Source organism: Haematobia irritans, chromosome 4 (assembly GCF_050003625.1).
Source record: "Haematobia irritans isolate KBUSLIRL chromosome 4, ASM5000362v1, whole genome shotgun sequence".
NCBI lineage: Eukaryota > Metazoa > Arthropoda > Insecta > Diptera > Muscidae > Haematobia > Haematobia irritans.
In genome coordinates, this window is record NC_134400.1 from 218,297,149 (window position 1) to 218,313,089 (window position 15,941).

At 33.6% G+C, this 15,941-nt stretch overlaps 1 protein-coding gene across 3 annotated transcripts in view; it reads left to right on the forward strand.

Moving 5' to 3' along the window:
• Mdr65 (Multi drug resistance 65) overlaps positions 1-15,646 on the forward strand; it is a 31,935-nt gene extending 16,289 nt beyond the window's left edge. For all 3 annotated transcript variants that reach the window (XM_075308433.1, XM_075308432.1, XM_075308431.1), the window contains 11 exons: positions 1,553-1,849; positions 1,916-2,161; positions 5,661-5,832; positions 5,898-6,212; positions 6,282-6,738; positions 6,794-6,894; positions 6,962-7,346; positions 13,309-14,020; positions 14,082-14,378; positions 14,434-14,800; positions 14,860-15,646. In XM_075308433.1, coding sequence (XP_075164548.1) covers positions 1,560-1,849; positions 1,916-2,161; positions 5,661-5,832; positions 5,898-6,212; positions 6,282-6,738; positions 6,794-6,894; positions 6,962-7,346; positions 13,309-14,020; positions 14,082-14,378; positions 14,434-14,800; positions 14,860-15,414 — 3,897 coding nt within the window. In that variant the 5' untranslated portion in view covers positions 1,553-1,559 and the 3' untranslated portion in view covers positions 15,415-15,646. The remainder of the gene's footprint in view (positions 1-1,552; positions 1,850-1,915; positions 2,162-5,660; positions 5,833-5,897; positions 6,213-6,281; positions 6,739-6,793; positions 6,895-6,961; positions 7,347-13,308; positions 14,021-14,081; positions 14,379-14,433; positions 14,801-14,859) is intronic.
• Positions 15,647-15,941: the final 295 nt, after the last annotated feature.

The window sequence follows — 15,941 nt, forward strand, 5'->3', positions numbered from 1 at the left end:
CGACGTTATTTTATAATTTTCTTGCACACTTACAAGAGATGTTAATGATTCCTCTAAAACTCAAACAAGAATGGTTCTTATAAATCCAGAATCTGATATAGTCCTCATAGGTGAAATCTTTAAATTTATCTTCGGGAAGTGTCCTCAAGCCCTGAAATTTCAAAGGAAACCCTAATATTTGGTTCATGGTGGTGGGTATTTAAGATTCGGCCCGGCCGAACTTAGTGCTGTATATACTTGTTTTATAAACCAATTTTCAAAAAACGAACATTTTTCTCAATAATTTAAAATAATAAATATTTTATATTTTTATTTGTTTTTTATTATATCATTTTACAATATTACTTTTTAACAATCTCTCCGTATACCATAACAACGCGATTCCAACTACAAAAACAACCCACGCGCAAACATATCGATAGGTAGATAAAAGAAATGTAGGAAATTTTCCTATATTCTAACAAGTGTGTTTCCTTAAGTTTTGAAAGGATTGAATACTTCTTAGTACGAATGAACTAAAATATTTTTCTATGCCAAGTGTTATTCGTATGTATGATAAGCTTTCTATAATAAAGGAAGTCAGAATTATCATTTTATAAGAAATCTTTCTAAATTTGAGGAAACTTGGTTTTAGTTCGGGTTTTGTTTATTTTTACGAATGCTTTGTTATCAGTGAATAGCATTTTCTTTTTCAGTAGTAAATTCTTATACCCAGCAAAGAAAACAGTGTTAGTAAAATTCCATGCCTTATTCTAGTTAATGAACTATTCCTTTAGTTTCGAAGACACTTTTTTCTGGGTGTTAATATAAAGCAAAACATATAAATTAAATGATATTGTCAATTTTTGCATTAAAGATAAACAAATTCGCAAATATGATAAATCCTTGATTTCATGGTCTACCGTATTGAAAAAATCTTCTCAAAACAAAACAATCCAAGAAACAAATAAAATTAGATAAAGTATGTTAAAATTGGATAAAGTGTTCAAATTGTTATACATATTTTTTATAAATATTTACCAATTTTCAAAATTTATGTTATTAGACAAATTATTTACAATAGATATCTATCGAGGAATACGACGAAACGGCATCGTTTATAAAAATGTAATCACGATTTCCACTAATGGAATACGTTCCATATGTAAAATTCGTTCCAAAAATTTGTATTTTACTTAAGCGCGAATTTATTTGTACACCCTTGAAAGACAAAGATAGGCATGCAGTTTTCACTTTCACACATATCGGGCAAGAATAATTATTAAATGACTACCGTATGAAACATTCATCATGAGAACAATTCCATTGATCCCATAGGTCAAGTAAACATGAAGCGTGCAAGAGAAGCACTGAAAGAGTAACTAGATTGTAAATAATATGTAGTCCATACAGTATTGAACGATACATTTATGGCAATAAAAGTTTAATTTAATTAACCCCCCTTAAAATGTCGTTGAAGTGTAAGCATGTGGACAATGCAAACTAATGAATGAATTGATATAAAAAAAAAACTTGTAAACTTTTCATTTCATTTATTTTTAATTTAAAACAGACCCAACATGGATCGTGAGGACTCTTCTGTTTCGAAATCCTCTATGGATATGCCCATGGCCGAGGGTTTGGAACCAACAAAACCAGTGGGTTTCTTCACCCTTTTTCGATTTTCCACAAAATGGGAGATATTTTTATTATTCTTTGGCTTTGTTATGTCGGCGATAAAAGCTTTGACATTGCCAGCTGTTGTCATAGTCTATAGTGAATTTACAGCCATGTTGGTGGATCGTACATATCGAATTGGAACCAGTTCTAAGACCTATGCCTTGCCAATATTTGGAGGTGGTAGGACACTGTAAGTAGAATCTTAAATCCAAAGATATTAAATGTGTTTAAAAAATTCGTACTTCTTTTATTTCAGAACAAATGCTTCGATTGAACTCAATAATGAAGAACTCTATTATGACTCCATATCTTATGGAATATTACTTACATTAGCTTCAGTTGTTATGTTTATCTCGGGTATATTCTCGGTGGATATCTTCAATTTGGTTGCATTACGTCAAGTGACTCGCATGCGTATGAAACTATTCCAGTCAGTAATTAGGCAGGACATTGGATGGCATGATTTGGCGAGCAAACAAAATTTCGCACAAAATATGACCGAGTAAGTAGTGAGAATTTAATTGAAATCTTACTTTGAAAACAAGTAAGATAGAAATTCAAGCCATTGGACTATACGATACACTGAAAAGTTAAACAAAATATTATGTCAATTTTTTTTCTTTAATTAATTATTTTGCTTACATTTAGTACATATGTCTTCGAAGTAAGCAAATTTTCTTTACAGTAAAGAAAAACATGTTTGAGTTAAAGAAATAATCTTTAAATTAAGTAAAATATTGAATCTTTGAATTCAAGATAAAAACTTTAAATGTAGACTAAGACTTATTTTGACGACTTAGCTTTTTTATACCCTCCACCATAGGATGGGGGTATATTAACTTTGTCATTCCGTTTGTAACACATCGAAATATTGCTCTAAGACCCTATAAATTATATATATTCTGGGTCGTGGTGAAATTCTGAGTCGATCTGAGCATGTCCGTCCGTCCGTCCGCCTATTGAAATCACGCTAACTTCCGCACGAAACAAGCTATCGACTTGAAACTTGGCACAAGTAGTTGTTATTGATGTAGGTCGGATGGTATTGAAAATGCCTTATCGGTCCACTTTTACGTATAGCCCCTATATAAACGGACCCCCAAATTTGGCTTCCGAATGAAATTTGGTACATGATGGTTGTATATGGTCTCTAACAACCATGCAAAAATTGGTCCACATCGGTCAATAATTATATATAGCCTCCATATAAACCGATCCCCCGATTTGGCTTGCCGAGCCTCTAAGAGAAGCAAATTTCATCCGATCCGGCTGAAATTTGGTACATGGTGTTGGTATATGGTCTCTGAAACTATGCAAAAATTGGTCCAAATCGCTCCATAATTATATATAGCCCCCATATAAACCGATCCCCAGATTTGGCTTGCGGAGTCTCTAAGAGAAGCAAATTTCATCCGATCCGGCTGGTACATGGTGTTGGTATATGGTCTCTAACAACCATGTAAAAATTGGTCCACATCGGTCAATAATTATATATAGCCCCCATATAAACCGATCCCCAGATTTGACCTCCGGAGCCTCGTGGAAGAGCGAAATTCAACCGATTCGGTTGAAATTTGGTACGTGATGTTAGTACATGATATTTAACAACCATGGCAAAAGTGGTCCATATCAGTCCATAATCATATATAGCCCCCATATAAACTGATCCCGAGATTTGGTTTTGGAGCCACTTGGAGGAGCAAATTTCATCCGAGTCAGTTGAAATTTGGTACATTGTGCTAGTACACGCAAAGAAAAAAAACGTTTGGAAAACGTGTACCGAAAACGTTTTTCTTTTGTTAGAGTTTTTTGAATTGCTTCGAAAAGTATACACTTTTATCACCAAAAAAATTCGTTTGTTACACAATTTTTATTTTTTCAATGAAAAGAGTTATTTTTGAACCAACAACACAGTCCATTTCGTTTATATCAAACACTGTTCTTTTCTGACTTTAGGTCTTTAATAAGACACATTTTACAGTTCATAGTAAAAATTTAATATAGTAGAATGTAATGTTGAAATTTTTTTCGGAATCTTCCGACCATATCTGGAATATATGTAAAAAAAAAAAAAAAAAAAAAAAAAAAAAACTTTGGTCGAAGCAGGGATCGAACCCACGACCCTTGGCATGCAAGTCCGACGTAGCAACCACTGCTCCACGGTCCCAAACTAAATGTATTTTTCTGTTAAATAAACTTTGTTTAATCGGCTCGTGGGCGCCGCAAGCTATGCTATATTAATATAACTTATATGGATAATTAGCTATTGATGACAATAACAGCTACGTAGCTCAGTGGATAGTGTGCTGCCTTACAAATTGCATGGTCCGCGGTTCGATTCTCAGTCCAGGCGAAAGGTAAAAAAAAACTTAAAAATTTATAAAATCGTATAATTTCTTCTACATTGTTTGTATTACAGAAAAAGGTGTTAAGAACTAAAAAACTTCGTGGAAGTGAGAAAGATGTGAGGGAAAATGCAATTAACCAGAAAAAAAAATTTTTTGAGTTAGTCTTTATGAAATTGCTTTTACATCCTGGAAAAGAATAAACGTTTATCTCAAAAAAGTATATACTTTTCTTCCAAATACACTTCCTTTCAACGAAAAGCAAATGAGAAACGAACTTTGTTTGTCCAAAATTTCGTTTGGGAGGAAAGAATTATTTTTTTGCGTGTATATGGTCGTTAACAACCATGCCTAACTAGGTCCATATCGGTCTATAGTTATATATAGCCCTCAGATAAATCGATCCCCAATCACACAAAAATTGGTCCATATCAAGTTCATAATTGTATATAACCCCATATTTCAATTCTGGCTCTCTACGTACGGTGCAAAAGTCCTTATCGATTCGTAATTATTTGTAGACTTACCTATACATACCTTTTTTGTCTAATATATACCACGTATGGACTAACTCACAATTTAGAAAACGATGTTAAGAAGTTTTAAGATACCACAACCCAATTAATTCGATTGTGGATGACAGTCTTCGTAGAAGTTTCTACGCAATCCATGGTGGAGGGTACATAAGATTCGTCCTGGCCGAACTTACGGCCGTATGTACTTGTTATCTGTACATCTGCAAAGAATTTCGATTCGATGGGATATTTTTGCGACAAACATGTTACACACTAAAAAAATATTTACGTGATATTAAAGATTACGCAACCTACATTTTAGGATGCGCAATTTACACACTATTAAGGACATTTTTTTTTAAATAATGAAATTTTAATTAATAGAAAGTTTATATTCTTTGCTTTAAAATTTTTTTTCATTAAATTTAGGACACACATTTTGAAAATTTGGGTCCCTTCGTTAAAGTTGCGTGTTTTTAAACTAAGGCAAATTTTCCTTAAAGTAAAGAAACACATTTTTGATTTAAAGAAATCGCCCTTAAGTTAACTGAAATATTGAATCTTTACATTTAAGATAAAAACGCTTCAAATGTAGGCTTATTTATTTTGAAGATTTAGCATCTTTGGTTTAAAGTTTTTTTTCGGAATTAAGAAAATATTTTTTACTACGAAGTATCCGTCATAATTTGGATTTTTAAACTGGCACTTGTTTGTACGTGAATAGCTTTATTAATATACCGGAAAAATCTATTGAAAATTCGATAAAGGAGATCTGTATCCTAATTTTAATTTTATAGGTCCTATATTTAAAGCCAGATAGGTCGCAAAAAATTTCCTTATTTTAAAGAACGCGCATCTTTGGCTCGGAATCAATACCAAAATCCTTAAAGGAATGTCAAAATATGTGGATCCAAGTAAACTTTTTTTGAGTGCATGTTCGCCGTCCAAAAATAACATTTTGCTCTTGAAACAAGTTTGAAGTGATCATATTCCTTCTCTGGGTGTGGTGTGTTAAAGACCAGGAATTTGTATGCGAATAAAAGATTAATTTATTCCATTTGTTCCGGCTGAGAATCAATACCAATGAAGGTCAAAATGTTTGGTTTAAAAAATTCTTTTTACGCAATACTTTTATTTTCAGTGATGTAGAAAAGATTCGAGATGGCATATCGGAGAAAGTTGGACATTTCTTATATCTAATGATTGGATTTGTTATAACAGTAGCCATATCCTTTGCTTATGGTTGGAAATTGACTTTGGCGGTTAGTGTTTATATTCCCATAGTTATTGTGCTCAACTACTTTGTGGCCAAGGTAATTTTTTCATATAAACCAATAAGCGATTACAAAATTTTAATAAACCTACTCTAAAAATTAAGTTCCAAAGTAAACTCACGACCAAAGAACAGGAGTCATATGGCAATGCTGGAAATCTGGTGGAGGAAATTTTGGGAGCCATACGTACTGTGGTCTCATTCGGTGGTGAAGCAAAGGAATCTCAGAGATTTGATAATTTTCTAGTAACTGCCCGCAAGGCCAGTCAACGTAAAGGAGCTTTCTCGGGATTCAGTGATGGTGTTCTAAAAAGTTTACTGTTTCTATCATGTGCTGGAGCCTTTTGGTATGGTGTTAATTTGATTATAGATGACCGGGATAAAGAGGATAAGGATTATACTCCAGCAATTTTGATGATAGTATGTGAGCTTTACATTTGATGCAATAAGAAATATTTTATTGAAAGTATTTTCGTTTTGAACAAATAGGCCTTTTTCGGAATCATCATCGGAGCTGATAATATAGCGAGAACATCTCCCTTTTTGGAGTCCTTCGCCATGGCTCGCGGCTGTGCTGCAACAATTTTCAAAGTAATCGATTCTGAATCCAAAATCGATCCCATGTCAACTGATGGAAAACTCTTGAACTATGGCCTAAGGGGCGATATAGAGTTTGCTGATGTGTTCTTTCGATATCCCTCACGCCCGGATGTTATTGTGCATCGTGGTTTAAATATCAAAATAAAATCGGGCACCACAGTTGCTTTGGTGGGTTCCTCAGGTTGTGGCAAATCCACCTGCATTCAATTACTACAGAGGTTTTATGACCCAGTATTTGGTTCCATTATGTTGGATGATTTGGATATACGGAAATACAATATCAAATGGTTGCGATCCAATATGGCCATTGTGGGACAAGAACCAGTACTTTTCATGGGAACAATAGGTAATGTCAAAATAATCCATGATCAGTATCTCATTTTCAATTATTGTACTTATAGCTGAAAATATTAGCTATGGCAAACCAAAGGCTACCCAAAAAGAAATAGAAAATGCTGCCAAGGCAGCTGGTGTCCATGAATTTATTTCCCGTTTGCCAGAGGTAATTTGCATATGTAGATTTAGGGGGTTTCATCCATAACTAAAGGTCTTCGTTTTTACATCCACAGAGTTACAAGACGATGATCGGAGAACGTGGCTCCCAGCTATCCGGAGGACAGAAGCAGAGAATTGCTATTGCTCGCGCTTTAATACAAAATCCTAAGATTTTACTCTTGGATGAAGCAACATCAGCTTTGGACTATCAATCGGAAAAACTTGTACAACAAGCTTTAGATTTGGCAGCTAAAGGACGCACCACAATTGTTGTCTCACATCGTCTTTCTGCCATACGTGGGGCCGACAAGATTGTCTTTATTCATGAGGGCAAAGTTATTGAGGAGGGTTCACATGATGATCTTATGGCTTTAGAGGGAGCTTACTACGACATGGTTAAGGCAGGAGCGATAAATGTTCCAGAGCCCGAAAACATGGAAGATATCGATGAAGCAAAGCGTAAGTGAAATCTTTAGAATTAGGTGCCATGATAATGATCGTGGCACTTACTGCAAAGAATTACTCTATTCTGATATTTCCACAGAACTACATTTATTTTAAATCCTAAATTTTCGACGAATTAGATAAGATATAAATTTCTGAGGAACGAAATTTTAGACAAACGAGCATTCCTTTTGACGCCATAAAATCTTCAAATGAAATGAAAATTTATAGGAAGTATTACCTAATTTAGAACACGGCAGCGCCTCCTAGTATAGAATACCAGCACAACCTAACAAACTTTTATTTCTATTTCAAATAACAGCGATTAATATCGGGAGGCCGATAAAGGTTCCCATTACGATCAGCAACACAAGTGCTGGATCGAAATCCAAAATCGACCTAAGGAATATCGGTTCAGTTTCTTCAACCTGCTATAAATGAACAAATTCAAGTGTTTCTCAGAGTGTTGGCAGTGCTTGCTTGTGGAGAATTGTGCTGAAACCTAACCAACTTCTATATAAGTTAGGTTAGGTTAGGTATAGTGGCAGCCCGATATTTCAGGCTCACTTAGACTATTTAGTTCATTGGGATACCACAGTGGTGAACTTGTCTATTATCACTGAGTGCTGCCCGATTCTATGTTAAGCTCAATGATAAGGGACCTCATTTTTATAGCTGAGTCCGAACGGCGTTCCACATTGCAGTGAAACCACTTAGAGAAGCTTTAAAGACTCAGAAATGTCACCAACATTACTGAGGTGGGATAATCGCATCCGATGCTACAGTCAAAATATTAGAGGATTATTCCAAAGACATTAGCGTCAATAATATTTCCTACAGTCATGGTAGATGTAGCACATGTCTGTGAAGAGAGTCACCGTTTCAACATAGCTGGCATGCTCGTTTAATTTGTCAGGGTTACAATTATACGACTACTGCTTATATAATCCGGGTGTTAATTAAGAGGTTATTATTTGGAATGAAATCTTCACTGTTCACCACTGGAGATTCTGCCATGTTTATATTAGCCCACAGTTTTGAAATAACGGCATGCCCGTCTCGCCTGCCAGTGCACTATGGGCGGAAATCGCAAAACAGCGGCAAAAATTCAAATTTTCAAAATGAAAAATTATTGGATATTCCAATTGAAATTAAAAGAACATCTTGGAAAGAACTAATCGAAAGTTAATTTAAAACTTGGCAACCCTGTTCATGAGAAAAAGCTGTCAATGTTTACCAAATTTATACAAGCTGTGTGTACTCAAGGAAAGCAAAAATGTAAAAAATTTCGTGCTTAATTTTTTTCGCAATAAAAGAGAATAAAGCAAACTTTTAAATGTGGATTCTAAGATGAGGGTTAGTGGTTCAAATTGTTGTAAACACTTTAAAAAATATTTTTGTTTCTGAACTTTAATTTGTGGTTTCAATAGTACGGTTTATTTGTGAAAATTTTAGTACATACGTATATTTACGAGGAATAGAACTAGATTTATTAACGATTGTTAATGCAAATCTTTGCTTGTTATTGTTCGTGGGGAAGTATACTTTTACGTGCCCATACTAAAATAAATGTAATTTTTGTAGAAATAGTGAAGATAAAAATAGCGAATTATTATCATCTTGGCTGAAAAACAAAAAACACAAAAATGCTATATTTACTTCCTGGAAAGGTTAAATACCACATAAAATCGACGAAGAATTAAGCAAATTAATTAAAACAGAAATAATTATATTAAAAAGAAGTGTGGAAGCCACAAGAGAACCAAAATAAGGGTCCTGTGGGCAAAATTGAGCGATGCATATATATGGGAGTTATATCTAAATCTGAACCGATTTCGATGATTTTTTGCAGGTATAGTTAGTACTATAGAAGATTACATTCTGCCAAATTTGAGTAAGTTAATAAATAAGGGTTTTATAGTTACATTTGGAAAAATCAGGCGATACATATATACGGGAGCTATATCTAAATCTGGATCGAATTTTATGAAATCTTGCACACTTTAAGGGTACTATTTATACCATTTATTACTTTGTGTAAAATGTGAAGACAATCTAGTAATAAATAAGCGCAGCATGATTTTATTTGTCGAAATCGGGCGATACATATACATGGGGGCAATATCTAACCTTGATCCAATTTTTTCCAAATTTACCAAGAAAACACGTGGTACCAAATTTTATCAAAATCGGTTAATAACTGCGAACAAAAAATTAGATACCGAAGAAAGTGATTTTGATGATTAATACATGTTAATCTTAATTAATAAAATAAATTTAATAAAATGGCAACTGGTTTATACTATTTATATCAAGTTCTGGGGATAAGGCGATTTCTTAATGAGGAAAATAAGCAAGTATAAATTAAATTCCATATATAAGTATATTCTATAGTATTCCAAGTGGAATTACAATTTCGACCCCTCTATAGTAACGCTCCTGGAATAAGGGGGGTTGACATCCTTTTCTTTGGTAACATTTGATTTAGATAAGAAATATCGGTATACAATGTTTGAGATACTAGATACTTTATTGTAAATAATTTTTGCCGCAAATTTTCAATTTCCGCCCATAGTGCAGTGTCAGAATAATGAAAAGTTACTGTTATTTGAAATGATATATTTGCTTTTCTCCAATAGAATCTCTGTCAATAGCTAGCAATTTCGCCTTGCTTGTCAGGGTCAGGAATATTCGTCCACTGCTTAGGTAATCCGAATATTAAATATAACTTACTGTTATTTGAAATTGTATCTTCGCTATTATCCACTAGAGGCGCTGCCTATAATGAACGTGCGACATGATGTATATTGTTTACAGACCTTCGTAATTATTTACTTATGCAAATTATTATATTTGGCAGGGGAACCCCTCACAGTTTCCACCGGAGACCAAAAATCGATGTTTTATCTATTCTCAATAATGCGCTTTACAGACTATCAGTTATTCCGGACGACGGTGCTCGTGTCGAACATATCCCATATATTGTACACATTATAAGCATGCAGCATGTTTATGGGATCGATAACACATTTACCGATTATTTAGTCATTGCCGACAAGTCGTATCGATCCGACACACTGTAAGATATAAGACATAGTCTGTAAAGCGCATAAAGCTGGTGACATTGCGATTTGCTTAAGCGGTACTATAAATTACACTGACAAAACAGTGAACCCTTTTCCATTGCAAAATGAACTAAACTGTAGTAATATTGACCATGATTTAGCCCTTACGATTTTTTTCAACTTGTATAGTTTATAATTCTCTTAAATTTTAGTTAATTTATAACATTGTATTTTAGTTCATTTTTACAACACCATAAGATTTATATACCCCTACCAAGTTAAAAAGTCAGTATTATTTTGGTTTACCTGCTTATTTTTTGGGAAACCCGATAATAAAAAGTGGTTAACAGTCTCTTTAAAATGTCGACGACTAAACTATTTTTAAATCAATCATTCCACAGTACAGAGAAATTAAATAATTAAAGGAACAACAACCCGTTTTACTATTATGAAAATTTTCATACATTAAAATTCTACTTTCTTTAAGCAAAAGTACTTTATTATAAAAACTTATGATAAGAGTTCTTAATACAATGTTTTTGTGAATAAAAATTATGACCACGTGGAACAAGAAAGTAGTTTATTTTAACTCGCTATTTGGACATTTTGACTTTTCCTTAGTTTTTTATTCATCGTTAGTATATTCACATATCTTGCTGAAAAAAATGGAAGGAATAATGAAAATTGTTAAAAATTAACATGTAATAAAATATAATTTTTAATATCTTTAAATTAGCTTGTAACTTACCATATTTGGGGGCATTTTATTAAATGGTGTAAGGAATTCAACTTTTCTTAGATACCTCATAATGTTTGTACCTGAAACAATTAGAGAAATAATGAATTAAGTAATATATTAACTCATAAAACTGTGTTGTTATCGTATATGTGAAGGACATAATACAATAAATATTCTTGTCAATAGAAAGCCAAAGTTTTAATATAAAACTTACCAATTATCTATTAAATTGTACGCTGAGGTTAAAAAGTTATCGAAATTCATTTGGGGATACTCTGAAATTAAATATTTATTTTTTACATTAAATTGGTTTCCAAAAAATCTAATTAAAGAAATAATATGCATAAAAAAACTAAATATTCTGGTTAAAAGAATGTTAAAGAAAGCTTACCAATTCATAAAAATGTTTCCAAATTGTTATTCTGAAATTAAATATTTGTTTTTTACAATAAAAATATTAAATTGGTTTCCAAAAATATTTGATTAATGTAATACTATAATAAGGTATTAAAAACATGTAATTTTGATAATAAAAAGGTCATAAAAATTTAAATATTCTAGTGAAAAGAAAGCCAATTTTTAAAAGAAAACTTAACACTTCTCTATTAAATTATACGCTGAGGAGAAATATAAAAATTTGCCCGAATCCATCTGGGGTTGCTCTTAACTTAGATATTTTTTTACAACAAAGAAAAACATGAAACTTATTAAAAAATATAATAATAATAATTAGCAAATAATAATATATATAAAGAGTATTATTTTTTAAAAGAAAACCACATTGAAAAAGAACTCTTACCTATTTATCATTAAACTATACGCTGAGGTGTAACAAACAATTTTCCAAATTCATCTGGAGTTACTCTGAAATTGAATATTTATTTTTTACATTGAATAATAAAAATTAAATTAGATAAAACAATTTCAATATACTTTCCATTTCAGCATTTTTTCCTAAATATTAAACATTCTTAATAACTTTTTTCTAAGCTACCGATCATCACTTCGCCATCGTACATCTCATCTCTAAAATATTAATAACTTTCATTTCAAAGTTTTAATAAACAAACACCAATATATGTTTAAAAAACCAAAATATTCCATACCTTTATATTCCCTTGTTACATACTTGCTAAAAAGATGCAACAGCCCACGCCAACGCCAACTATATAACTTAAGCATGCCAAACAAAACCAAGCAAAACCAAAACATTCCTACAACAACAAAAACACATGTGCCTTCATTGAAAACAACACCTCATCCAGACAAATAAACCATTCGCCAATAATAAACACACACACAAACCACTGAAAGAACAAAAACAACCCCACGCTCAGATATACACAACATCCCCATCACTCGCTACCATTTCTCATTATTGCATTGCATGCTCTCACTCTCAAAAAAAAATTCAAGTAACATCATCTTTACATTAAACATATTCCACTTTGACGAGAAAAATCTCTGTACTATGCATTAGTTCATCGCATCTGTCCACAATTTACTCTAAAAACAATACTCTTAAATGCATATCAGTATAAGAACGATGAAACGTTTAACTTAAAATTAGCAAACACTTCATGAAATGATATCTACCCATTTTTGACGAAAATGTCTATAAATTTAATTACATGTGAACTAAAAATATTTCATTGGGAAAATTTTTACCAACAATTATTAACCATAGGAATTTTCAGTAAGAAATTGCTATCCACTTTCAAGTTCATTTTTCGTAAAAAAATATTTTCTCCTACAAAAAAATCTTATGGTAAATTGCACTTATTATTTAGAAAATACTTTACATTTCACAAGTAGTTTTATAGCATGACAAACGAATTTTTAACTACCAGTTAAGAAATTTTTTAAGGAAATTTCCATCGTATTTTGTAGGCCATGAACTAAACGATTGCTACTTAGAAATTGTAAAATTTCCTTTCGACTAGTTAATTTTCGTTGAAGATACGAAAAATGAACTAAAATTCTGGAAAATTCTTGTAATAAATTATTGTAAAAATCTTCTTAAATTTACGAGACACTTTTTTTCTGTGTAGGGCGACACTCATTAATATGAAATAAGTTCTTCAAGTGGTATCACAATGACCTTATATCTTTAACATCAGACGAGCACAATTTCCTATTCTAACAGGCAATTTTAACCCTATCTATTCTTCAGGAAACAGCTTGGCCATATATGAAAAGTCCTTCGAAACAAACCCCGTCAATTTGGATAAAAATCATAAAAACAGTTTCCAAATAGAGGAACATGATTTGAAGGGTAATTCGGTGATAGCTACAGCTACAAAATCCGACGAAGAACCTGAGATCAAGCCCAACTTTTTCCAAACCTTTGGGCGTATTCTTAACATTGCCCGACCCGAGTGGTGCTACATTGTGATGGGCAGTATATGTGCCATAGGCTTTGGTTTTACCTATCCCGGCTTTTCTATAGCATTTGGTGAATTTTATGCTGCTCTGGCCGAAGAGGACCCTCAAAGGGCCTTGGACCGTACGGCCATCTTATCGATTTGTTGTTTGGTAATTGGAATTTTAACGGGTTTAGCTTGTTTCTTGCAAACATATCTCTTCAATTATGCTGGCGTTTGGTTGACCACACGGGTGCGTTCCTTGACTTTTAAATCTATTATGAAACAGGAGATGGCCTGGTTTGATCATGAGTCCAATTCGGTGGGAGCATTATCGGCACGACTTTCAGGTGATGCTGCAGGCGTTCAGGGAGCCATTGGTTATCCCTTAAGTGGCTTGATTCAAGCATTCTCCAACTTTATTGTAAGTTTAGCTTTGTCCTTTTACTACTCCTGGAAATTGGCCTTGGTATGCATCTGTGCATGTCCCGTTATAGTAGGATCTGTGATATTTGAAGCCAAGTGAGTATATCTAGATTGTTCAAGTAAAGAGGCGTTGTTGTATGATGTATTATTTTTTTAGATTTATGACAGCATCGATGATACGTGAAAAAGTGGTTTTGGAGGAAGCCTGTCGAATTGCCACAGAGGCTATAACCAATATTAGGACTATTGCTGGACTTCGGAGAGAGCAACAGGTGATCGATAAATATAACCAAGAAGTCAAGAAGGTGGAGAAATTGATACGCCATAAATTAAAATATCGTGGCCTTATTAACTCCTCTGGACAAGCTTTCCTATTCTTTGCTTACGCTGCAGCCCTTTGCTATGGTGGTGTCTTGGTATCCAAAAATGATGTAGCTTTTCAGGATATCATCAAGTAGGCCAATTTGAACTTATATCTAGACGATTTGTAATAACATATTTTCTTCCAGGGTTTCGGAGACCTTACTATATGGTTCCATGATGTTGGCCCAATCGTTAGCATTTGCCCCCGCCTTCACTGCTGCCTTAGTGGCTAGCTATAGAATATTCCAGATCCTTGATAGAAAACCTAAGATCACCAATTCCATAATGCCTGCTAAGAACACATTTGCCAAGCAATTGAATCTTTTCGAAGGTGTTCGCTATACAGACATAGAGTTTAGATACCCCACACGGCTAGATGTCAAAGTATTGAATGGTTTAAATTTGGATGTTCTTCTGGGCAAAACCGTAGCCCTGGTTGGAACTTCTGGATGTGGAAAATCAACGTGTATTCAACTCTTGCAACGCTTCTATGATCCCGATAATGGAGCAATTGTAAGTGTTCTTAAGTTTGAAAGACAAAGAGATAGTCGATTGTCATTTGTCTTTTACAGCACATTAACAATGATGATATCCAAACCGATCTATCCTTGGACAATCTACGTAGCAAAATTGGCACAGTTTCACAGGAACCATCCCTCTTCGAACGGACCATAGCTGAAAATATTGCCTATGGCGATAACTCAAGAGATGTAACCATGAACGAAATTATTGCCGCGGCCAAAAGTGCCAATGCCCATTCATTTATTATGGGACTTCCAAATGGTTATGACACGAAAATGGGCAGTCGTGGAACGCAACTCTCTGGAGGACAAAAACAAAGAATTGCCATTGCCCGGGCCTTGGTTCGCAATCCCAAAGTTCTGCTTCTGGACGAAGCAACCTCAGCCTTAGATCTGCAAAGTGAACAACTAGTGCAGCAAGCTCTCGATGTTGCCTGTACCGGACGAACCTGTATTATTATCGCCCATCGTTTGTCCACCGTCCAAAATGCCGATTTGATATGTGTTGTTCAAAATGGTCGCATTATAGAACAAGGAACCCATCATCAACTGATGGCCAAAGATGGTTTCTATGCAAAACTGCACAAGACTCAGAAAGATCATTAGAGATATCTATTTTTTTTTATTATGAGTTTAGCTATTATTCTCTCTCATAATTACTTTAAGTTCTAACGATATACACTGCAACAAAAGACTAAATCATTTTAATAAAAATAAATGCACTACAATTTAATATAAGATCTATCAAATATTGTTAAAATAAATGTCATTATCTTACTATAATATTTGTAATAGCCACAATAAATGACCTTATGATTGCGTTGTCCATGGAAAATAATTCGAATTTCAAAGTGGGGGACAGTTTCGTTCTTATAGTATGTTAACTCTACAGTTGAAATATGGATTTATTGTACTAAACTACACTCACAAAAAGTGGGATACCTCCATCAAGGATTGACATCCACGCCTTACAAACAAAAGGTCATGGGATCAAATCGATTTTCGAACGAAAATCAAACAATTTTTCAGCTGTCGTTTATATACTTAACTGGACCGATTCCCGCGAAACGTGCACGCGTACTTGCATTGAACTGTTATTGAGGGTATAGGAGGGTGTTAATGTACGCTTGACG